Source organism: Tiliqua scincoides, chromosome 8 (genome assembly GCF_035046505.1).
Source record: "Tiliqua scincoides isolate rTilSci1 chromosome 8, rTilSci1.hap2, whole genome shotgun sequence".
In the NCBI taxonomy this organism is placed as follows: domain Eukaryota; kingdom Metazoa; phylum Chordata; class Lepidosauria; order Squamata; family Scincidae; genus Tiliqua; species Tiliqua scincoides.
In genome coordinates this window covers 34450783-34476615 of record NC_089828.1, presented here as the reverse complement: position 1 = coordinate 34476615, position 25833 = coordinate 34450783, and the positions used below count along the sequence as shown (strand labels likewise).

The window sequence follows — 25833 nt, the reverse complement described above, 5'->3', positions numbered from 1 at the left end:
CAGGCAGGGGCATGACTGGGGGTGACTGGGGGTGGGTGGGTTCCAAGACTGCTTGGAAATGACCTGTATATCACACTGTCTCAGAATAAAAGGAACTCCAACAGGCCCATAGAATACCCACCAATGCATTAACCAATGGTGCTCCATCATCCGTATGTCCTGGATTGCAGTCCATTGTTTGACAGCATGCATATACACAACTGTTCAATCATAACCATACCTCCCCCCCAACCTCAGTCCCCCCAATATTGGTACCCACATGTAAGACAGAGGCATCAGCATCCCCTCTGACTAGCCAGTCAGCAGAGGGAGGGAGAAGACACAAAAAAAGCAGCGGCACCAAAGGAAAGGAGCAGGTGCTCGGGCAAAAGACAGACAGAGGAAGAACAGTCAAATTTAGACATTGCAAGCAGGGCATTAGAAAGAGAGAGGTAAGCAGGGGGTGGTAGCCCTTCCTACATGAGTCAAGTACTATAAGGTACTAGGGAGACTTGAACCAGAGCAGCCAGGTCCAGCACCTTACCCCTTTTACCATTAGGAACTGCTCACAGGAAGTTAGCCATCTTGCTATCCTGGCTGCTCCGCTGCACCACCTAGATAATGGTCAGAGAGGGTAATGCAGCTTACCAGTTCAACTAGACCAGGTGATCTGGAGCAAGGCCGTGTAAACCGTGGCCTGGGAGCAGGCTCCAGCATTTGGGTGGATCTGTCCACCCAGCGAACAGACGTTTTGGTTCCACCTGATTGCCATGTGAAGTCTCCCTTGATTGGGGGACAGGGACACTCTTGGCAGTCACGTCTGCCTGGACATCTCATCACATAGCCTTCTGGGACACCAGGCAGATGACGTGACTGTCCAGAGCATCCCTGTCCTCCAAACGAGGAGGACTTTGCACAGCAACCAGGACTTCAGAGGGGGATCACATTCAGAGTGCACAGCAATAGCTAGTTTGAGAGCCACAGATCTGAAGAACCCATAGGGATTTGGCTGTCTCTATATAACTGTGACTTCAAGCCTGCTATCTTAGCCTGAGCCACTTATATCTATGAGTGGCCACACAAAATGCTCTGAGTACTTTGGAAACACAATCGTTGGCATGCCCCAGGCTCTGTTCTCTGCCTCTGGCCCCCTGAATCCCTCTCTGCATGCTCCAGAAACAGCAAATGGCAAGGTTTAGCCTGCAACGCATGCGTTACCCTATCAAGCTATGGCTCTTCCCCAAAGCAAGCAATGGTGGGTTGTCATTAAACCATATGAATCTGCCTTAGACTATTGGTCCATCTGTTCTAGGATTGTCCCCCTTGACTGGCAAAGAGGCCTTTCCTAACAAATGACATCTGAAATCCCTAGTCATGGCCCTTCTATCAACAATAGAAGAAATTTTAGGTTTTTTGCTCCTTAGTTGCTTTAGATCTGGTTTGATCGTTGGCCACATTCTCAGGCAGTCAAGGCCTGCCACCCAAGAAACTTTTGCAGGAGACTGAAACTGGTCCCCCCCCCATATGAAGCATTTGCCTCTGAACTGTAGAAGCTCTTCATGAATATAGGAAGATAGTACTAGTCAGACCATTGGCACATCCAGCCCAGTCCAGCTGTGTCTACTGCAGACGTTTCCCAACATGCTATCTGAGATCCTTTAGCTGGAGATGGAACCCAAGATCTTAGGTGCAATGCATTTGCTCTATCACTGGATGCTACTCTACCCTAAGCTACTCATATGTCTACCTCAGTATTTTCTACTCTGCACAACAGAGGCTGTCCAAGGTCTCAGGCCAAGGCTGGCCTGAGACTTCTAGGCCCCAGAGGTGGCACACCAAGTGCTATTCCCATTTATCTGATGATGTGCAGGCCTCTGAACTTCCCACTGCCTGGAGTGGAAGAGGAGGATGGAGAAAAAGAGGGGAACAGCCACCTTGAGCTCTCAAAAATGGAATATAAATCTTTTAAATAAGAGGAAGTGTGGAGGAGAGCAGCTAGTCAGAGTCTATGAGTGTCTATCCCCTTTTGTTCCATTCCTCTCTTCCTTTTCTAATCTAGGGAGTGGGGAGGAAGAGGATGTGCAGTGGAGGTGAGTAGGAAAATGGAGGTAGGGACCTCTGCCAAACTTCTGCCTCAGACAATCGCCTCAGTTGGCATCATGGATGGTCCGGTCCTATCTCAGGAAGACGGAGGCCTGTCCCAGCCCTGCCAACAGAGATCTTCTATTTGTGCTCTACCACTGAGTGATGGCCCCAGGAAGCTAGAACACAAGAGGTTGGCAACGGGGGAGCATGCCAAGGAAAGGTGCGAGGTGTGCATTACTGATTATAGCTGTGTGGTGAAGGGTACGCCTCATAAAACAAGGAAGGATCATTTCTTTGGAAGTAGCAAGGTTCACGAGGCAGGAGAAGTACAAAACTGGAAACTTGAAATGCAGGAAGACAGGCTGATGCTCCTTATTGGACAAGGATTTCGTACAGCATCTGTTAAAGCGACAGCACCCTATGCAAAGACAAAAGAGCCTACTAATTCCCAAACCTCTTACAAGCTCGTTGCTTGGGCAGGTGGCACAGCATTCCCCTTTCCATCCCTCCCAGCGGAGAAGATGGAGAGGAGGGGGAAAAACTGCTCATGGATCATGATTTGAACATCTGTTGAAACCAAGGGTTAGGCCTAGAACTGATTTTCTGAACTGGGAGAGCCAATTCTGGAGCTTAGGAAGTCATAATGATAGGGAAGAGAGTGCCTTTGAGTATGCGCCAATGGCCATTTTCTCATCAGGGATTACAGAGAAAGGCTACCTACAACTTCTTTTCCTCTGTAGTCTCCTGTATACCAGTCTTCCAGATTGTAAGCTCCTCAGGGCAAGGACATATCCTCCTGTACTAAAATAATTGCAGATCCTTATCCTGTTTACCACTTGTCTCCATTTCCTTGCCCTTTCAATGTTGTTTTCCTTGTTTGTTTCTAGGCTTGTAACCCTTTGGGGCAGGGACTTGTCCTTTCATTCTTTGCAAAGAATCAGGAACACGCATGGTGGGGAAAATGCACCCTTGTCCATGTCAAAAATTAATGGCACTACAGCACAATCCTTTGCATGTCTACTCAGAAGCAAGTCTCATTGTGTTCAATGGTGCTTACTCCCAAGAAAGCATGTATATAAGATTCCAGCCCTAGTGAGGAGTCAGCATGAATAGTGGAGCAAGGGATGTTTGAGTGTCTGCAATGTGTCTTTCCACTGACTGCACAGAGAGACACATGGGACACACGCACACCATCAGAGTAAGATTTTGAATAAGGAGAATTTTGGAAGCATCACAATATTTTTTTTTTAAACAGGGGGAAAAACTCAAAGGAAAAATGTTTCTTTTTTCTGATTTTTTCCTGATTTTTCCTGGTCTTCCATATCTTGAGGTTGTCCGAGTATCTCAAAAGAAGAGCCCTGCTGGATAAGATCAAAGGGCCATTCAGTCCAGCATTCTGCTTCTCACAGTGGCCCTCCAGTTCTCTCTGGGAAGCTCAAAAGCAGGACATAGCCCTCTCCTGCCATTGCTCCCCTTGCAATGAATATTCAGGGGCACACTGTCTCCTAACCTGGAAGCTGCAAAGCTCCACTGACAGATGTTGGCTCCATCAATGACAATTTCCTTGTCTTGCCTTCTGTAAAGAATTTGTCCTAGAAACTATTTGCTGGTGCCCCGCTGGTGCCTTTTTTTTTAAGATTGTGAGCCGTTTTGGGGCAAGAAACTACTTTCTCAATTATCTTGCTATGAAAACTGTCTTTTTTTGTTGAAAAGAGATTTATAAGGATGCCAAGTTATAATAATAATAATAATTCCTAAGCCCCAGGGGACATTACACATCTCTAAGCCACACTTGCACCAATTGAAATGAGCTCCCAAGAGGGATTGTGGAATACGGGCAGTGGGGGAAAGGGAATCTGTAGGGTGCTCTCCCTTTAACCTCATTCTCACCAGGTCGCTGATGACTAGCGGAAGAGATTTACGTCCAGGCTTAATGTCGGGCATGCTGTCAATGCAGCGCAGGAACTTGACCGCTGCACCCCTGAGGGATAACGCAGCCAAAACAGCATCACAGGGAAGAGAAAAGAGAAGAAGGAAAGAACAAAACAAGCTGTATTAGCAAAGCAAAGCAGAGGCAACTCAATGAGGAGGGGCACGCTGGAGCTGGGATTAATGAATGGAGGACGGTGATCTCAGGTTTTTATAGAGCTGAAATATTTTTATACTGTGATAGTGGTGATGGAATTCATGAACCAACAATTATTTGCATACAAAAACAGACATTTTAGGCACCTCCACTTTGGAAGGGAATGAGTGAATGAACCAATCAATCAAAAAATAAAAATTGTATATTTCTTGTTCATATTTCGCCATTAACATGACATCATTAGAGATGCTGTCGGAAAAAGGTGTTGTTGATAAAAAGAGTGACCATAACAATATTTTTGCTAGATCCCTCCTTGCTGAGGTCCCAATTAGGATCACGTTCCCTTCCCTGCAGCAGCTGCTATTTACAGGAGGGAAAGACTCAAACGCATAGAGTCGAATCTTGTATGTAAAGTCAAATCTTGTTCAGCCAGCCCAACCAGAGCTAGTAGATGAGGTCGGGTATGAAAATGGGTCTTTGAAGCTCATGGCCACTCTGTTACATGAGCTCTTACATTACATGGACTCTTATAAATGACTCAGTGTGGTGAAAATAAGATTTATGAAGTTTTTATACATTCAGTCGGATGAGCAAATGCATTCATCTTTAAAAGGAAGGGCTTAATGACTTAAAAACAAGCTGAATTCAGAGTTTCAACATTGGTGGGATTTGGGATTGGTGACAAATGATGGTTTCAGCTCTAGCCTTGCACTCTGGAATGCTGCTTTGTTCAAAGAGAAAAGTGATGTGAATCTTAACTATGTATGTGACTAGATGTTAGGCCCTTTCTCCATTAACTCAGCTCCAGCGAGACCTGCAGCGGAAAATCCTGCGGTCCACAGCAGAGAAAGCCAAAGGCTGCCGGAGAGAAGAGAAGGAGGGAGAGAAAGAGCGAGAGGGAACACATTAGAAGAAACCTCACCAAATCGCTAACTAGGGGGATGGGTTTTCTTTTGCGAATGTCAGGCATACTATCAATTATGATCAGACCGCCACCAGGCCTGGAAAAAAGACAAAAAGAGTCAGAGAACGCAGGAGCAGGAGGTAGCAAAGGGACAGAGAGGAGGGAGAGGGTGGGAGAGAGAGAGACAGGGGCAGAGGCTGGAGACAGACAATCAGGGTCGACTTCGGAAGGTGGAAAAAGCAGATACTTTCAGGACTGGTACAAAGCCCGCTGCTCCAACAGAAGTCCTAGTAGGGTTATTCACACAATGCACTGCACATAGATAGAGATGTCTGTACATATGCATATTATTCTGCTAAGTAAACCTCCATGTGAACTTTGATTGAAAAGCAATATATAAATATTTCATTTAATGTATTTATTTCTATGGGGTTTCAAACATGAAGCAAACTGAAATGGTTGCATGGAAAGTTGGAGGGGTGGTGAAAGGACATGCTTCGAGCCAGTAGTGTAGCCAGAAGGGGGGGGCGCCACTGCAACATGCCTTGTAAGTGGCCCCTCCCGCTCGCCTTCAGAACCATTCTGGGCAGCTACAGCAACACTTGTGCAAATGGCGAGCAACTGCACATTGTTGTAGCTGTCCTGAATGGCTCCAATGGCGAGTGGGAGAGGCAGCTTACACAGTTGCGGTGCATGCAGTACTGCAGCGCCCCCTTTGGTTACGCTATTGCCTCCAGCCCATCTGTCCACCATCCTCCCCAAGCTGCTACTTCACTGGGTACTACAATCCTCTTCCAACTTTCTAGGCGTGCCTCCAGTACAGCTGGCAAGGGAAAGCACCAAAGTAGGCAGGGACAGGCAATTTGGAGCCTACCCCCCTTCTCTTCATTGTTGCTCCAATTTGTTTCAAAGAGAAGCTATGGAGAGCAGGGGGAGAAGGAAAGGGAGGGGGAGTAAAAGGAGGGGCAAACAGGGCATACCCACTAGTTTACCCACCTGCCCTCCCCTTCATCCACAGGGGTGTGTGTGTGTGCATTAGGCAACAGCATTGGGGGGATTCAGGCAGCGTGGGGGCATACACCACCCCTGATTTTTATACCCAAAAGGGCCCTCAAAGTGATTCATAACATTAAACAGTAATTTAATACAATCCATATAATAAATCTAAAGGAAGAAAGCAGAATTGAGTAAACCAATAACTAAAATGATTCAAGAACCTGAGAGCACACAACTGACCATCCAATGTAGTGAAGAACTCAGCTGAGTGCTTGTGCCAACAAAAAGATGTTCACCTGGTGATCAACAATGAGGGACTGTGATGGAGAAGACCCTGCCATGTGTCATAAAACCCTCCATAATAATAATAATTTATAACACGAATACATTTTCCAGTCATGACACAGTCATTCTGAGAGTTGACACAGGGACTGGGCTTCTAGATGTCTAATCATGTATACAGGCATTGAAAGATACTTGTGCATGACTGCTGGTGTACAGATCAATTACCATCCGCACCCTGCATTGATGGTAATGTGTGAATCAGGCTATTTTCATTTTGCGTGAAGCACCTCAAATAGCCAGAGGTAGAAGGTGAGAATCAGTTTGTACAACCTGTCTTTTCCCTCTTAAGAGTTCATTTTGCCCCAAATCCCGAAACTTCAAGCAATACTATTTTTGACGAAGTTGATAATGATTTGATAGGGCGCTGTTGCTTCCCATTCTCTGTTCTTTTGTCCTCCTGTTGCCTCTGGACAAAACAGGTTTTCGGAAAGTTGTAAAAACCCATCCAGCTTATTTGCCACAGAAAAGTTGAATTGATGTACTATGAGCAGTGACTCTCCTGCTTCAAACAAACTTGGGGTGAAAAAGTACCTGGAGGTGACATTCTAGGGCTGAAACAGAATTCTGCAAAACTTCAAAATCCAACTGCATTTTGAGGTTGAATTTTTACCTGACCATTTGAATGTCAGGAATGAAGGAATATGTCAGGAGTATGACATGGAATTAGACATTCTCCTCTCTTAATGGGTTACGCGAATGAATTAATGTAACACTCAATTCTGTTGAAAATAATGTATCAGGGCCTGATAAATATGGACCACTAATGCATGATAGCAGTTATGTACTGTAAAATGTTCACTATTGCATGTCAGGATCTGTCCATCATAAACTGCTACTGCCTGCCAGTGGTCAGAAACTGTCAAATACTGCAAAATCTTTACACACCTGGATATTACTCTTAAGAATATTTACAGAAAAGAATGTGATTTTTCAGGAGTGGAGGCAAATTTGTTTTAGCTCTTACAATTAACACATACCAAGATGTATTATTAAGTGTCTGCTGGAGGGGGGGGGAAGCACTACACACCTTACACATTAACACACAGAACAAAAATCCATGACACCTCCTCACACACAGTTGTGTAGCTACAGGATGGCCAGCATGATAAATATCGCAGGGTTGCAACCATGTAAGCAGCCCCTCCCACTCGCCATCAAAGCAATTCCATTGCCATTACTGCCCGGAATGGCTCCAATAGCAAGTGGGAGGGGCTGCTTACACGCCACATTGCAGCACCTGCACCACTTAGCAATTCAAGATCCATCCAAGAATGTTTCAAACTTCACTACTGTAACTCACCCGCCTTTAAACCATAGAGATTTGGATTCCCCAGATCCTTCGCCTCTGGCCTGAAAGAGAGGAAGAACCAAAATTAGTTGAACCCACCAGTGAAGTGCTGCAGCCATGACTATAGTACATTCTCACAGGCAGGCCTGGCAGAAGTTTGGGGGCCAACTGAAGCGAGCCTGCCTCTGCTGATGCCACCCTGGCCATCTAGCTGCTTAGCAAAGCTGGATGCTGCTGAGCAAAGCAGCCAGGTAAGCAGGGTGAAGCAGAGCTGCTCCCTTACCTGCAGCTTTGGTGCAGCCTCCCTTCCTCTGCGTTAATGCTAAAGGAAGAGGGGGGCTTGCACTGGTCCAATTCTCTGCTTGCTTCCAACAAGGAGGAATAGGATCACAGAGCATGGTGAACTGGAGGAGGGGCGTGGGCAGGCACAGAGGACAGGGAACCCCACATCACTTCATTGTTCCCCCCTGCACTATGCAAGTCATTCAAGTGGCTTCATGGATAGGCCAGCCTCGCCCAAAGGAGAAAGACCAAAGGATGGAATAAGAAGAGCATGGCAGTGCATTATATCCATCTTTATTTGTAGCTGGTCCCTGTTCCCAAGAAATTTACAATCTAAAATAGTGGGCAATGCTGCAGAGAGAGTAGCCATGCGTAAGCCAGACTCTGCTGAGAAGTCAGAAATTGGAGGCAATGGTAGCCACCAGCTACCCTTCTCTATCCCTTGTTTCTCCCTTTTGATCTCTGATACTTTTCCTTAGGGGTCAGGGCAGGGAGGAGACTGGGCAATTAACTGGTAAGAAGAGATAAACCCTGTAAGGAAAATTAGCTGGAGGAGATCATTGTCTGCCTTTCTCCATTCACTCTTTTCCTCTACTTAGCTCTAGTGCAGTACTTCCCAATCTTTTTGCCACTGCAACCCACTTTGTCACCCCCCAGAATGCCTTGCGGCTTCCAAGTAGTGCTGGCCTGCAGCCTGCTGCAAATCAGATTGCAACCCACTGGTGGGTTACGACTCACAGTTTGAGAACCACTGTTCTAGTGGCTAATCTTCATTTGGAGTTAGGAGGGGAAACAAAAGGGACAAGTAGCCGCTGAAAAGAGTAAAATACACAAAGACCTTTAATTAGATAGAGGAGATTGTATAGCCACTGGCCACTTTTCTTCTTCCCTGCTTCTGCTTATCTTATCCTTCAGCAGCAAATTGCAGTTATTATCTATTGAAGAATGGCCAGTGCTCCTGGCCATTACTTATATTTTTCTATGATCCCCTGAAGCTTTTTTTTCTCTTTCTGAGGAAGCTTCAGCATTCTCAGCTCTTCAAGCCTAGCTCCCAGGCAATTATTTCTGATGTGTAACATGTAGCCAGGATCCAATGCTCAAGTCCTTCTTCACCCACATTCAAACTGTTGCAAAACTAAATTCTCCTTTACAGTGTCTCAAATCCACCAACATCCATGACTGCAATGAAATTCTTTCCCTGCAGTATGTTATTGGTATGTATATGCAGCAGTGTGTATTGATAAAACACCTCTCTCTCTCTCTCTCTCTCTCTCTCTCTCTCTCTCTCTCTCTCTCTCACACACACACACACACACACAGAATCATTTTGATGTGACTGTGGATTCGGTTGCATCAAAATTCTTTAACCAATATTCATGGATCACATCAAGATGGCTGTTTTGCACTGCTTTGTTGATAAACATCAGTGTATGTGTGCATCACAAAAAGGCACCACACAAAAAGAATCACAATGTAGTCATGCATACCTTCCCTTAAGACCGTGGGGGTTTTTTTTGGAGTGTTTTATCACACTGATAGTGAAAGGGACAGAAGATGCGAATGAACTAGTGGGACTGAAAGCCATGACAACATGTGCACGCATGAACACATATTGTTCAAATTTTGGAAATAAAGCACAGAAATAAATGGAGTATTCCAAATGCATCAGTACAACTTCAGAAACAAGACCGAGTAATTTGGAACTCCAAAATTCAGAAGGAATATCAGATGTGATGAATTTTTGAAGTATCTCTGATTTCCCAGGTGCACTGCAAACAGCTTCTGGTGATTCAGTTGACAGCTGCATAAACTTACCTGGACTCATGATGAAACCTGGTCAGAGAGACGCAGAGACAAGGACGGTGGCAATGCTGAACTGAAAAGAGAAGGACCAGGAGGGGCAGCATGGGGGCCAAAAGAAAATGAAAAAAGATGGCGAATGGAGTCTAGAAACAAAACAAAATAAAAATTATATACTGTCAACTCAATTAATGGAGAAGAGGTACAAAGGGAAAGGGTTTCAGAGCAGGACCATAAGAAGATGCAAACTCAAAGCAACACCAGAAGCACAATAAACTGGTTTGGGCACAGATGGGTTGATGCTTGGGGGTAGATGCATGATAGACAAAGAAATTGAGATGAAGAGAATTTAAGAAATATCCCTAGCAGAGGACCAATTTGATAGGGAAAAGAAACATAAAAGAGGAGCCTTACAGCCTAGTCCTATGCTTATCTACTCAGAAGTAAGTCCTGTTGACTTCAACAGGGCTTATTCTCAGGCAAGTTTGCATAGGATTGCAGCCTAAGATTCCCTTATTTGATTTTTCTAAACAGTGGCTAACTCGGGTTGGGGAGTTCTGGAATCCAGCTCACTTGCCTCTTGGAGTTGTATGCAGACTTTGTTGAATGCCCGTAACCAGTTGGCTTTTGCCCTTGCTTTCGGGTCGATGACCTCAGCCTCCTCTTTTGCCCTGGAACCAGAACACAGAGATCAAGAGCTAGACACACCTTCTGAGTTTCCCTGGCATGATCTTACCAGATGGGACGCTCAACAGCTATGCAAGAATCAATAAAGCAGGGGTGTCAAACATAAGGCCCAGGGGCAGGATGTGGCCTGCAAAAGCTTTTTATCTGGCCCTCAGGCTCTCATCTGCTGAGCAGTGCTAAGGAGTTACTGCTGAAAGGGCAGCCCACAGGAAAATTGGGCTCTCCCATATCTTGAAATATGATCAAGATTTGCATATTTTCTCTTCTGTCATTTACAGCTAATGAGTTCCTAAGTGAGAAAAAGTGCTTATTTTTTGTTATGACCTGTTTAATGACATCACTTCCTGCCTAATGACATCACTTCCAGCCCTCAGCAGGCACCAGGTATGCTATTCGGCCCTCTGTATGAAACAAGTTTGACACCCCTGCAATAAGGCATTGAAACACCCAGGGGATTGGCCAAAACGTTTGTAAGTTTCCATTAGCACACAGAAGCCAATCTTATGAGCTGGAAGAGAACACTGAACCACATACTTAGGAGAACCATGAGAGCTCCTAAGTACCAAGTTCATTCTGAATCAAACCACTGCTAACTGTGTCGGTTCTTGAGCCTTTGGTGGAAAAGCAGGTGATCAGCGTTACAAACCCAACAGATATGGTAATTAAGGGCGCAGTCCTAACCCATTTTCCCACACTGACATAAGGCGAATGCAGCTCCGACGTAAGGGAACAAACATTGCCCTACCTTGAGGAGGCCTCCGTGACTGCCCTCCAGCAGCAGGATGCAGCACGTGCCCCACTGGCACAGCTAAGCCAGTGCTGGAAAGTGGGTTAGGATTGTGCCCTAAGGCATTTCGAATTGGTAAGGGATAACGTTTGCTCCTCCCCCCTCCTCCATCTTGCACTTCATACTTGTCCTCTGTCTTTTGGGGTTCTTCCTCTGGGGCTTTCTCCTGGGCTGGTGTCTCTTCCACTGGCAATTCTTCCTTCTTAATTGCAGGAGCCTCTTCCACCTTTTCCTCCTTCAGTTCCTGATGTTGCTGCAACTTTTGCTGCACCTGCTGCTGCTGCTGCTTCAGTTGTGCTGAGGGTTGCTGCTGCGCCGCTTGTTGTGGCAGTTGCTGCTTCTGTTGTACCTGCGGCTGTGTTTTTAGCTGCGCTTGCTGCAAAGGTTGCTCCGGAGGCTGCGGCTGCGGCTGCTGTGGTTTTTGCTGCGCCTGTTGCAGCTTCTGTTGCTGCTGCACCTGTTGTGGTTTCTGCTGCTGCTGCTGTTGTTGCGCCTGTTGGGGTTTTTGTTGAGCCTGTTGCTGCTGCACCTGTGGTGGTTGTTGCTGAACCTGTTGCTGCTGCTGAGCTTGTGGTGGCTTCTGCTGCTGTGCCTGTTGTGGCTTCTGCTGGGGCGGAGTGACAAGTGGTGCTTGCTGCTGCTGCTGCTGCTGCTGCTGGTATGTGTCCCCGTGGTAGGGCTCGAGTTCTGGTTCCACTACTTCATCCTCAGGGTAGTACTCATCCTCACTGTAGTCCCCATTGAATTCGTCCTCCTCCAGGTAGAGGTCATCGTCCTCCTCCTCATCCCAGCGTGGTGAGTCTTTGTGATAACTCACTGAACTGTGGCAGGAGTGATAGGAATCGCCGTCCCGCTCATCCAACTCCGAACCCCGCAGGCTCACGTCATCGGGCTCAAAATCGTCACTGAGCTGTGAACTGCCCTGGCTCAGCTCTGCTGATGAGGCGTAGCGACTGCTCCCTGTGGGGCTGCAGTGGGGGTTCGGGGTTTGGGGGGGAGAAAGCAAGAAAAAAAGAGAGACATACACAGAAGCTTATAAAAGGGCCTACAGAAGTCACACTGGGCTCACTCAAGCCTGCCTGTCACCAGACTCATTGTGACTTCGCAAAATGGCTGCCTGAGGTACCTAACAAGCTGACAGGCATCTGTTCATTATACTTCCACCTTTGAATGCTGCCATTTGCATACTTGTCTTCTATGAGAACTTGTGCGGTCAAGATAACATTGGGCAGACATGCCATTGGGTTGCATCTACAAATGGAAACCATTTGGGAAACCAGTGGAAACTGCCATGGTTTTTACCCAAAAAACCCAGGAACAGTATGTTTGTGAGTGCACTGGGAACTCTGAATTAGAGCTCCTTTGGCGATTCCCACAAATCCTGTGCCTTGATAGTGAATTTGGGTTTCCTAAAAGTGAAAAAGGAAGAGTTGAAGCACAGACACAACCATTTTTGTGTGCGGCTGAGTGATGAGGAAGTGTTGAGGCAAAATAGCAACAGCAGACACGCGTTGTCATTTATGTGGTGAAGTGCAATGATCTCATGAAAATCTGGTCAAATTTGCTGGGCCTGTGCAGATTTTTCACATGTTAAAGACAAGCCTTGTGGCTCATGTCATGGCCTCTGTATGGAGTGGAGTTCACACACAGCTATTTTAGAAGTTGTAACACACAGAGCCAACTGAGGTATGTATGGCTGCAGCAGCTGACCAGGCTGATGTCTGCTTTGGTTATTGTTTTGTATGATATACAACCAGGCCCAAAGCTAGGTCTCCCCACTCAGCAATGAGCTGCTATTCTCTCAGATGAATCTTTCTTACAGGGTTGTTGTGAGGTCAATATGGTGGATGGAGCACCATCCAGGACTCTTTGGAGGAAGGGAGGAGCAAAAATGCACTGAATGAACAAATATATCATAGTAACACAGTGCTGGGCAACAAGGAGCAATAGGAGCAAATCCATCCCCTTGAAGGGTAGTATCTCTCAGAATGTAAGGAAAAGGTGTGGCTTTAAAGTGCGAGTTGTGACCACACCACTAGTCAGCTGTCCTTTGGAGGGAGGAGTGATGGAAACCCAGCTTACTTCGAAGCATCTCTCCAGTCAAACCAGTTGTTTACTGGTGATCAAATGTGCAAGCTGGCCCTGAACAGGATCCTTTCACAAAATACATACTCTGTGAGGACTTATCAGTCCACCACCTCCAGACATTCCCATTTCTATAACCATTCCCCTCAGATCCACCCTCAACTGGCCCCACAAATCCAAGTAAGCCACCACAGCGAGCCGCACAAAGAGACAGCAGCCATGAACACAGAAACAAGGACCCACACACACGACCCTGGCTGCTGTTGCTTTAGGGAACACCTCAATCCTAAATACTACACTTCTAAAATGTTCTACTAGGATGTTTACAAATGACTGGAAGCTACTGACATAACTTCGGGACATGGGTGGGAAAGGAGGAGCAACCTACACATGCTCAGAGGCACTCTCCTCTTACACAAGCATCAGCACCAAAGAAAAATAGTCCCTACCCATTCATAAGTGGAAACTTTGTTTCAAAAACTCCTAGACTACTTGGTCATTTTCTGCAATGCAAAGAAGGGTACTTTAGAAATTCTCCTCGTCTGTATTTCTCTCCAAATTCCATATTAACAGTTTCTTTCTGAAGTAAAACCGAGGCATTAGGTTGGTTCAGTTGTTCTTTTAATTTTTGAATTTTGTATAAAGTAGTGCACATGCCTACTGTACCCCAAACTTTAGCTCCTTCAGTTGATTGTCTTTCCTCCCCTCTGCATCACCTCTGTACAAGTGTGCACTGATAAAACACAACAAAAAGGCGGTCTTTGTGGGATCTCATCATGATTCTTTTTGTGCAGTGTTTTACCAATGCTCAGGAGCAGACTGGCATGAAAGTGAAACACTGCACAAAAAGAACCTTTCCGAAGTCATAGAGAAGATCACACAAAGATTGCTTTGCTGCGAGGCTTTATCAATGCATATGCGAATATCAGTAACACAAAGGGAGGCAAAGATGCAAGTAAAGGAATGGAAAGCTGCAGAAAATTGTGCATGCTCCAATTCTGAAATTAAGTCCCTATGTTCTCTATTTAAATGTGAATTAAGAAGAACAGTAATGCAGCATAGAGTGTAATTGCAAAATGATAAAGGAACCAATGGGGTGGGCCTAGAAATCTATGCATGGATGCAAACACCAGATGCATTTTTCCATGTAACTGTCAGTGCCCCTAGACTTACTGGTGTGTCTGAGATCAAGATGATAGTTGACCTTTTACCATACACAGTATAGGAAGAGCAGCATTAGGGAAAAATAGTATCCAAAGCTAGAGGTACTGATTTTTTTTTTTTAATGGAAATGCATTATCATCCCATTTCCAAAACCTTTCTGGCACAAAAAATCAAGTTATACAGCTGAGTTCAGATGAAACTCTGATTTGACTCTTCACAGTGCACATCTTGGGCCTGATCTTTATAAGCATTAAAATGAGGTGGTAGAGCCCTGCTGTAATAAATGAATTCTGTCACATCCAACCGTAAGTTTTGGATGCCGTTTTCTGAATGCTCAAAAGCCAGTTCCCTTCAAACAGAATACTAGCATGTCCGAGAGGAAGGTCCCTTTCCCTGAGTTTTCAAAATGTGATGTGTATGTTAAAGTGGCACAGTCCATTTCACCACCTCAAGACTCAGTCATCTCATTCTGCTGAGATGAGAAGGTCAATTGCTTCTTAGGAATCTCCCCCAAATCTGTTAAACCATTTCCTAGTCTCTCTTTCTTTAGCCCTTCAACTGATTACTTGGGGCAAAGGGGTTGAAGCCTTCCCTTTCACTGTGGGGAATTTCTTAAATTATTTTCAATGCCCCCCCCCCCCACTCTTAGGCTACAGAGGAGCAAATCTCAAAAGGGATTAGGGAGGAGTACACAGAAGGTACAGGGGAAGCAAGAAGATTCATTGTGGGCAGAGTTGGAGTAGTGTTAATTCCTGGATGAGACACTATGACAGATTCACCAAACTGTCTCTGAGCAAGTGCAAAGGGCTACTACGGGAAGCACATGCAAACATGATACGGGACAGACCTGGGTTAAACCGAAACCACACCTCCAGCATTGGCGATAGGAAGAGGGCAGGTCCCTCACACAGTTGTAAGGTTGCCCATCTGCTCAGCCTCAGACCCGGCTGCAGAAGAGAGAGGCACAAGTTCTAGAGATTTTGGAAGGATTTGCATTCTGGAGATTCCTGAGCTCAGTTGTGATGATGGAGCAGCAGGAGAGGTCAGGAGAGAAACAAGCAGAACAGACAAGATTTATTTGGCCTATTCCATTTCTGAATTCTGTTGCTGAAACTAGGGAGGTCTCAGTTGCGTGGCTAGGCAATTGCTTGGTAAAACCATGTTTCAATACCTTTGGAGGAAAGAAAGGAGTAAAGCAGTAAAGGAGTAAAGATCTGTTCCATTGGATCAGACTAGGCCAGAAAGATGGATCTAGTCAAACCAAAAGTTTCATATTGCTGGACAATCATAGATGATGCACACTGCATTTCTCTTCTGAACTTGAGGAAGGGTGCTTAGGATCAAGCGCACACACTGAAGTAGTTCAGTAGGCTGGACTTCTGGCTTCCTAGTTGAAGTCAAGCAATCCCAAACAAATAGGGCCAAAATGAAATTTAGTACAAATTTAAAATTTGGTTAAAGTGTCCAAATTCAAATTCTCTTTTTGTAATTCCTGGTCTTTTCAGATTTTGTTTGTGAAAAATAATTGGAAGGACTACTTGTGGAAAAATAAGCAACCACTTATGATGTATTACTCATATGAGAGTAATCCCTTTAAAGTCCCTAAGTCCAACAGTATCAGAAATGGTAACACCGAAAGGACCGGGTGTTGTAAAAATTCGGGGTTTCACAATTTGCAATTTTTGGGTAAAGAATTCTTTCTCTCTCTCTCTTTCTCTCCCTCTACCCTTGCCTTCCAGCAACTGCAACTACTGAACATTCATTTCAGCTCCTGTTTGCGAGCAGTCTAACCACTGATGGACATAGCAATTGATGGTGACTCAACAGTGCTGCACCAAAGAGGACAGTTTGACTTGCGATTTAGGAATGACATGGGCTCTCAATTGGGGTGCAGGACAGATAAAGAGACCATACAGGCAATTTTATCACCATGGACTGTAAAATTTGGTGTAGATCTCCAGTATTTTCCATTAAGATGTGATTGAGATCCATCGAGACAATTGTATGTACATGTATCCCACTATGACTCTTTCTAAGGAATTAGAAATCACAGCTTGCTCCCATTTTTCAGCCTTGAGATATGTTGGGACTTCTAGCGGTTATGCAGTTGTGAGGAGAAAGCACTCTACACATGTCTAACAGACACATGAAAATAGCATAGAGATGTGTTTGGGGGGGGGGGTTGTTTGGAATTCCTACATCCTTGGTTTGAAATCAACTTTGAGAGTTCAAAAATGGTTTTTGAGAGGTGGGGAGGTAGTGGCTGCCACAGCTGGACGGATGCTAACGGCCTAACCCAGGTTGCAAAACCAAGAACCACATTACTCTGCAAAAGGCACACGGCGAAAGACAAGAGACAGAGAGAGACCCACCTATCAGATAGGTCTAGGGAGCGCCTGCTCTCGAGGGAGGGCTGGCGGCTCGTGCGCCTGCTCGACTCAGAAGCGGACTCAGCGTCGCTGCGCCCGTTCGCGGCAGATTCTACGCTACCATAGCGTCTGCCGGAGGGGGGGAAGAGGAAGAGGATCAGCATACAAGAGGCATTACACATGCTAGACAGACAAGATGGCTCATGTCATGTCCAGAAATTTCTTCAGATGCCAGTGGTGGGGAAAGGGAAGGGGAAAGGGGGGGCACCCAGATTTGCCATTGATGGTGCACTGGGCTTAAACCTGAGCCAGACTTTCAGGAAAGTCATGCGGCAGAATCCTCCTGGGCCTATAACCACTTCAGAATGTAGGCAATTAGGAGAACAGCGTGTTTCAATATGGTGGAGCAGTGTCCTTCCTTGTATGGGGTGGTGGTGGAGATCTTTACCCTGGATTTATTTAAAATAATCCAAGAGGGCTTCCAGGACAGGAAAACAATTCATTGCTAAAACCCATCATTATTTGCAGACAGTATTTTGGATGACCTGGTAGCCCCATCTGAAACACCATACTAGATTACTGGGTGGAGAAGGGGCTAATCCTTTTAAAAGTATGCAGTTGGATTAGGGATAGGCAACTGGCAGTCTGGGGGTTTGACCTGCCACCCCAAGAATTTCTGATCTGGTCCCCAGCAAAGCCCCAGCCTCTCCCTTTGTTATGCCTCCTTCATGCTTTCTCCTGAGCATGACAAGGCAAAACATTCTTTAACCCTTTCCTCTCCAGTGTGAAAAGGCACAGAGGCCTTGGTAGGACGATCTTGAGAAGCCTCTCAGTGCCAGATGCCTCAGTCTCATTCTTAAACCAGAACACAGGCAGGTGGGAATGAGTTGCTGAGGCGTGCAACAGGAGAGATCTGCCAAAGCCTCTGTGTCATTTGTCCTGACAAGCAGGATGTTAGAGAGCCCTCTGCTTCAGTTGTGGAGTCCTTTGTTTTGTCTGGGGTTTTGTTGGATTCCACTAAGGGGAGAAACCAACATTGTTGCCCTGGTTCAAAAGCTGGCCCTTTAAAAAGAACTGTTGCCAAAAATTGTTGGATGAGATAGTGATGGCTATTTTCCTTAATAGTTAGGAGTGGAGCCTCCATGTTCAGAGGCAGTGTACCTCTGAGTAAACAAAAGTTGGGGACAAACAATAGGAAGCTATCTCCATCATTCTAAGCTTATGTGCTTCCCAGGAGTACATCGGCTGGCCATGATTGATCTGATCCAGCATGATATGGTCTCCTCCTGCTCCTCTCTGATATATCAAACCTTGTGCATCAACTATCACCAAATCCTTCCTCTAAGATAAGCGACACCTTGTTTAATGGAAGTGCCCATGCTGGGGAAATTTCAGGCCTTTCCAATATGGGAAAGTTCCAGGCTCCGCCCACTCTACCTGATTGGCCGGTCAGCGTAGTCCATCTCATAGCTCTGCATAGAATCTGTGTAGGAATCCCGGGATGCTCGTTGCTGGTGGCGCATGGGGTACTGGTGGACTGATGCATTGGGCTGGGAAGTGGTATAATAGGGAGGTGGGATACTGTTGCTGGTCTCGCTGCGATAGTCACTATCCCGGTCATCCACAGTGCTGTCAGGGTCATCATCTGAAAAAAGGGGTCCAATACCACATAATGTGAGATGATGAATGTGCAAGTGTTATAATGTGCAATCAATAACAATGATTAATGTGCAACTGTTATTGTAGTGAAACGTGTATGTGGTGTGAAGGTTCGGAGGCAGAACAGATTGAAGGACTACTTAGGAGGGCCATGCATTTCTCAATCCACAATAAACACATTACACACACACCACAGGTGCTGATAGCATGAGCCAGGCCAGCTGGTGTTAGAGATGGAAGGCAGGTTCGGTTCTCAAATCCCAATCTTGTTAGCCCTGATCCAGAACTTTCCTTTTCCCCACAGGACTGAATGGCAACCATTCACTTACCTATAGGAATGATTGAAATATAGTCATTCCATTCATTTATTGTTTTGGAATTTATTCCGCCCTACCTTTCACTACTTCTGAATTTTGTTAAGTGGGTGAGTTTCTAAAATTAATTCCAGAATTGGAGCACATGAGGTTTGCCACAGCTTTCCATTCATTTCCATCATTCCTCTCTTCAATGATACTAATATGAATTTGTGACAATAACAAAAGGGATAAAGCCAGTGGCATAGCTAAGGAGGTGCAGGGGGATAACAGATGCACCGGGCTATAGCTGCTGGAGGGGCAACATCAGGGGCTAGGGTGGCAACAACTTCCACACAAGACTTGGGGGGGGCAACAGTTGTCCGCTGTGATTGCCGCATGCAGCCAAGTATAAGTCACGCATGCGGCTACGGACTACACTGTTGCCCCCCCAGCAGCCTTCAGCAGCTGGGAGGGAGGAGGGAAGCCCCTCAGAGGGGGGTTGGGGAAGCCCCGTCTGGGCTGCCCTCACTTGGGCGGGAAGGGAAAGTGAAGGGGGTGTGGTGCAGGCTGCCCGCCCTTGACAGAGCTGCGGGCAGAAGCTGAGCGGGAAAGCTCCTGGCAAGAAAAGCCAGCTTCACGTCGCCCCAGGCCTTGGTGGGGCTGGGGGAGATCTTTGTGGGCTACCTCAGTGCTGGTGCCGCAGCCCCCCCACTCAAGAACCAACCCACCGAGGTGCTCTGAGGTGAGGGAGCTTCCTCTGCGGGGCTGCAACTGCCTCCACCTCGCTCCTGGCAGCAGCGGGAGGGAAGGAGGAGGAGGCGTGTCCCCTCAGAAGTAAGTCCCCTTAGAGTCAGTGGGGTTTACTCCCAGGGAAGTGAGGATAGGATTAGAGCCTCAGTAGGTCAGGTGTGGCTTCCTCCTGCCTGCCCGCCCAGTCCTCTTCCCCCCTCAACCCTGTGAGCCAGCGAGCAGGTGGCGGCATCACCACAGCCTCCTCTCCCCACCCCGAGAGGCAGCTGCAGGACTCAAGCTCTGCCCACCACACAAAACGGTTGCCTGGTGCGGGGGGGGGCAACCTCCCCTCACACACGCACCCCTCAGACAGACAGTCTGAGAGCCCCATCCTAGGCATGTCTACTCAGAAGTAAGTCCCATTAGAGTCAATAGGGCTTACTCCCAGGTAAATGCAGATAAGATTGGGGCCTCAGTCAGTCAGGCGCGGCTTCCTCCCACCTGCCTGTTGCCAGTCCTCGTCCCCCCCCAGACACTGTGAGCCAGCGAGCAGGCTGGCTGCTTCTCCACAGCCTCCTCTCCCCCCCACTGTGAGGCAGCTGCAGAACTCGAGCTCTGCCTGCCAAACAAAAAGTGGCACATTTTTTATTTCTCTCATTTTGAAAAGTGAGTATGAATTCAAAACCCGGAAGTGACGTCACTTCTAGGGCATCATTTTGTGCTCTGCACCGGGCAACATGATCATTAGCTACGCCACTGGATAGCTCTGCCAAAAGTGATATGAGAGGATATAATTGCACTAAAATTATTTTTGTGCTGTGTCTGAAAGAACCTTGTCCTCACGTTTGTTTTATTTGTATCAAGCTTGTTTTTTGTATGGTGGCTTATCTATGCGCACAAGTGCATACATTCACTGGTACAACACTACACAAAATTAATCCTAATGCAATCATTTGTCCTATCACATCAGTGTAGCTTTTTTGCAGAATTTTTTTTTATATGAGCACAAAAAGAAGCTTCCATATGAATCTTACGTATGATTACATTCAGATTGCTACCAGATGAGAGAGAGAGAGAGAGAGAGAGAGAGAGAGAGAGTAAGAGTGTGTGTGTGTGTGTGTGTGTGTGTGTGTGTGTGTAAACATATGTGAACTGGAGGAACTGCAAGCTGTGGCAAAAAGCATATGCTCTAATTCAGTGTTTCCCGAACTGTGGATCAGGACTCACCAGTGGGTCACAAGCTGATTGTTCGTGGGTTGTGAAAAGTTTTTGAAACATTAAAAAAACAACTTTGCAAGCAGCCTCACCCAGTCCTTGCATTAGAAAATTGTTAGTTGGAATGCTAACCAGTGGTATGAGGTGATATTTATACCTTCTAATTAAAATGTCACATTTTCCAATTTTCTCTAGTAATTGGCATGCTGTACTGTAGATCATGTGAGAACCCAGTTTCAGCCTTTTGTCTGGATTGGAAGTTCCTAACTGCACATCTTGCTCTCCAGTTCAGCCTTCTGGATACCCTGGAATGACTGTAAAGGTTTGGGGGAACAGTCCTTGAACTCCATTTCTAGGGAAAGTCCAGCAAAATATCTACACCCATATACCATATGTAAGATCTCTAGCAGCCTTGGGATGCCAATTATTATTAATTAATGATTTATTAATTATTAATAAATAAAATTATTATTTTTGTTTAGTGGGTCGCGATAGATTGTCATTTTAAAAAGTGGATCCCGGTACTAAAAAGTTTGGGAAGCACTGCTCTAATTCAATAATTAATTTTAGAAAGTTAAAATTAGAATTTTTCTTCATTTTAAATATTTCTATCCCTCCTTTTCCCTCTAAAAATGATGTTCAGGAGAAGTGTAACACAGGACAGAGCAAACTAGATAAAACAGTAAAGGAACAGAATTGAAAAATCCTCTTATCCCTAAATGTCTAGAGCAGTGATTTTCAATCTTTTTCATCTCATAACACACTGGAAAGGCACTAAAATGGTCAAGGCACATAATCAGCTTTTTGACAAGTGACAAGGCACACTGTGCTGTCAATGGGGGCTCATATCCCCCACTGGTCCTATTGATAAATGACCCTCTCCCAAATTCCTGGAGACCATTCGCGGCATGCCAGTGTGCCATGGCACAGTGGTTGAAAATGGCTGGTCTAGAGTGCCTATAGTAATTAGCAGTACCGTACAGGAAGTCAAACACCAATGGCAGGGAGCAGCAAATGGCAGGGAGCACTGGTTAGCACAGGGGAAATGGCAGATGTGATTTATGGAAAGAAGGGAATCAAAGGAACAAAAAGCATGAGAAGAGGCAAGAAAGTGCTAGATAAGAGAGAAGCAAGAAAGCAAAGACATTTGAAAAGTTGGTTTCAGAAGTTTCAGGAGACTATGAAGGGCAAGGCAGAGCCAATGTAGAACAGAGCAACAGAATCACGATGAAAAGCAGAACAAATGGGCAGGAAGCTGTATACACTGGCCACGAACGATGCATGTCGCATGTTTTTTGGTGATAGGGTGAATGAAGTGGAGAGGGAACAGAGGGGCACAGGAGGTTGTACACAAAGGGGTACAGATTAGAGATTGAAAAAATCCCCTAGATGTGAAAATCTATCCCCTGTTTTGGTTTCTCATCCCCTGGGATCTCCAGGAGCAAAGCCAACTCTGGTACCGTCACATTGTGGAGCTCTCTCTGTATCTAAAGCACATCCCACTGTTTTCCCCACACAGCTGAGTCCTTGTAAATGTTAAGAAATTGTTTTTAACAGTATTCCCTGAGTCTTGTTTTCAGTTCAGCTTTAACTTTGAATCAGCAGTCCTTGTTATGTTGAATACAATCAGGATTGCTCCAAAGACTTCACCTTTGCAGGTGAATGCCACTTGGCACCACTGGAAAAACGCCTCCTTCTGCTGCCGATTTTTGGCATCTTTGTGAAAAATTTTTGCTTTTCCATTAAACTGCCCTCATTTTTGGTTGCTCTCACTTGCCTTCAGGGGTGCCACTGTGCAGTAAAATCTGATTGACTGGGTAGTATTGAGATGTCATCCTGTTTACTGGGTGAACCCTGACTGGTTGGGATTGCCCATGCAATTAATCCAAGGAGAAGGAGGGGAAAGTATCCACTATTTTCAACCCAATAATTGAAAGTGGAGCAAATAATCCATCGCAGAGCAATTAAGGGTATGCTCTGATGCACTGCTTCAAGAGCTTGTAAACATCCTTCATTGACCATTGGCTGCCATGATGACCATTGGCAATTCCAAGGCAATTCCACAGGTGTTGGCACCACTGTGCCAAGGACACAGGGCAGTCAGCAAGTCCCATTGCCAATCCTTAAGGCTGCCTCTGTGTGCCCACAGGCTTTGTGGTGTTGATGTAGTGACTCCTGCACTCCAATATCGTTGTATCTCTCGTACCCCATCCTACAAAGTAAACCAGTCATGACCTTTAGAGGGTCTCAGATCAAGAGAAACCCATGAACGGAAGTTTGCTGAGGGTCCCAAAAGCCAGCTCCAGCTAATACCCATGGAAATTGGGACATTCTAAGGTTGGTATGGGTAGCACGACCCTCAAGAAGAAATATTGTGTGAAATCTTGCAAACTAGATTAACTTTTCAATTTAAGGGTCCTTCCCACAAGTATGTCCATCACGTGTTGGTTGCAGGTTCAAGCGGTGGGTAGCGTTTCCAAATGAGCCATCACAGATCAAACCCCACAGAGAGAACTTCCATATCCTCCCAGATCCTTTTCACTGGAGACAGTTCACACCATCAGCTGAGGACAGGTTTACACACCTGTGCCCATCCTTCTGCAGACTTTCGAGGCTGGCTGCTGAATGTATGAATTGACTCAACTGGAAGCAACAGCAACACTGCTTGGATCCAGAGGTTCTATTCCTTTGAACCTTTAGTTCCAACCCATTGGGTCTGAGGGTCATATGAATGCTGTACTTGTACATCTGTGATGGTCCATTTTCCAGGCATTGCTTGATGTTGTGAGTATGAAGCAGCTCTAAGAGGTTTTGATGCAAACAACAGGATAATACCTCTGTCCTGTTCAATGACTGACATTGTCCCATTCCTTAGGCATCTTCAGCACCTTTGTGCACCCAGGGCTAGACATCCCATGAAGTTAGCTAAGATGGTTGTCTGAAATAGCAGATTGGTTAGGTGTGGTCTACCTCCATCTGCCTACCCACTGACACTCCTCCTCCTCTTCCTCCCTCTCCTGGCTTAAAAAAAAAGAGAGGGGAAGAACTGACTGGGAATGGGAGTGTGCAGCAGAGGAGAGAAGGTTACGCTAAAGCACTGGAAATGCTCTTACTCACTGTTGTCCTCTCCTCCACACTTCTTCTGCTCTTCTCTTTTTCTTTTTGAATCCAGAAAGTGGGAGGCCAGCCCCAGGTGCCAGGAGGTGTTGGGTGGAGCCTGTGTATACTTGTTAAAGGCAGCCACAAAGCTGGGGTGTCACCAGCCACTGTCAACAACCAACTGAAGAAGTCAAATCCACCCTTATTGGGGGCATGCCCCAATTTTTGCCAACAGTCCAAAGTGACCAGATGCACCAGATACTCTGGAGGACAGAATACCCTTAACTAGTGTATAGAAGAGGGAATTTTGGCAGGTACCACTTTTTAAACCCTTCCAAGTTGAGCTGCGCCTGCCAAAATTCCCTCTTCTATACAACAGTTAAAGGTACAGATATTCTGTCCTCCATTGTATCTGGTCACCCTGCATCTCAAGAGCGCCTGCATCTTCTTCAGATCATGAAAGACCTCATTGTTTCTCATGAAAAAGGGTGACATGTGCAAAATAGATTTGGCTCAGGTGAGGGGAAGAGGAAGGGAGGGTCTTTCCAAAGAGGAAGGAGGAAACTGTGCACCCAGCTCTGGGGAGGAGAGGAATTTGCATACTTACTTTGTTGATCTCCCCAGCCAAAATAATTCCAGTTGCCTACAAAGAAAACCAAGAAGACATGTCCCTTTAAGAGACAGGCCAACTCTAAACATAGTCAGTACTTTTAGCCCCAAAAGGAAGAAGAGATTAGAGAACAGGGAACCTTGTAGTTATACCCACCACAGAAGCTCATAAGCAAAATATGAAGGGAACAGTCCTTCCCTGTTATTTGTTCCTAGCATCTACTCTGGAAAGGTTGACTGCTTATGGATATGGAGGCTTCATTTTGCTCTCGCAGCTCATGGTTGTAACAGTCATAGACTGGGGCTCCATGAATTTGTCTAATTCTTTTTTAAAGCTCTCTAAGGATCAAACTAGAATTTGCAGGGATGCATTTTAAAAAGGCATGTTTCTATCCTCCAACACCACTACTCCCAGCAGCTGGTGGCTGGTAGCTGCCATTTTTATGTCCCAAAATGCCCCCTGGAATGGAGCTACAGTGTCACTCTCATTCTGAAGTGTCTTCCAGGACATAAATGTGTTAGCCTTGATGAGAAGCATCAGTGAACTTCACGGGTCACCTCACCCCCCTCAATTGCTGAAATTACTTTCACAGCCTGAAGATGACTCAAAAGAGGGTGGGGAAACACAGGGGGACAAAGGGAGAGGTAGGAAGACACAGAGGGAAGGCTCAAGAAGAAAAGGTGGGACTTCTATTGGCCAAATTGGCCAAATTACCAACTCCTTTTCTGGACACCTCCTGCCAAACCCTCCTAAACTGCTGAGTGAGATACCTGGTCTCTAACACTCCAGCCAGGGGAGAGCATTTAATAGGAGTCCCACAGTGTGTGTGTGTGTATGTGCGTGAGTGGGTACTCCATAACCTAAATTGCAAAGGGGCCTTGGGGGAGGCAGGATTGTATGACCACGATTCCATGAGTGAGTAAAAAAACAACAGCAACTTACAGCACTGTGAGCCATGGACAGGAAGTGGCTTCTCTTGTTCTTCCCGGAACGAAAACTGTTTGGAAGGAGGGGAAAAGATAAGACAAACTGATCAATATCTCTCTGTCTAAGTACAACATTCTAGTCACTACACTGCACTGACTTGATTGGCTAGACCTGCTATGACCTCAGAGCTGAACAACTATTCCCTGCCCAATGGCACAGCTCATGAGCAGTGAACATACTACCACCTGTGTAACTAGGAACTAATTCACCTCTAGATATAAGACACCATTTAAAACAGCCTCTCAAACAAGTTCACAAAAGTTTCTAGTCCACAAGTGATGGTGGGGGGCTAGGATTGGGGCCTGCATATCATCTGTGGTTTATCAATGTCTTAAAAACATTCTATTCAATTCTCAAAAATGTCCATGGCTGCTCACC

The 25833-nt window shown here is 45.9% G+C and overlaps 1 protein-coding gene across 1 annotated transcript in view; it reads right to left on the bottom strand.

Annotated features, from left to right (window-relative positions):
- Positions 1–25833, bottom strand: part of UNC13A (unc-13 homolog A) — a 100904-nt gene that overhangs the window by 65635 nt on the left and 9436 nt on the right. Inside the window, exons 7-14 of the mRNA XM_066635597.1 lie at positions 25411–25449; positions 24466–24501; positions 18295–18502; positions 16861–16986; positions 11366–12207; positions 10343–10443; positions 7696–7745; positions 5073–5151 (exon numbers count right to left, since the gene is read on the bottom strand). Of these exons, the coding sequence (XP_066491694.1) occupies positions 5073–5151; positions 7696–7745; positions 10343–10443; positions 11366–12207; positions 16861–16986; positions 18295–18502; positions 24466–24501; positions 25411–25449 (1481 nt within the window). The remainder of the gene's footprint in view (positions 1–5072; positions 5152–7695; positions 7746–10342; positions 10444–11365; positions 12208–16860; positions 16987–18294; positions 18503–24465; positions 24502–25410; positions 25450–25833) is intronic.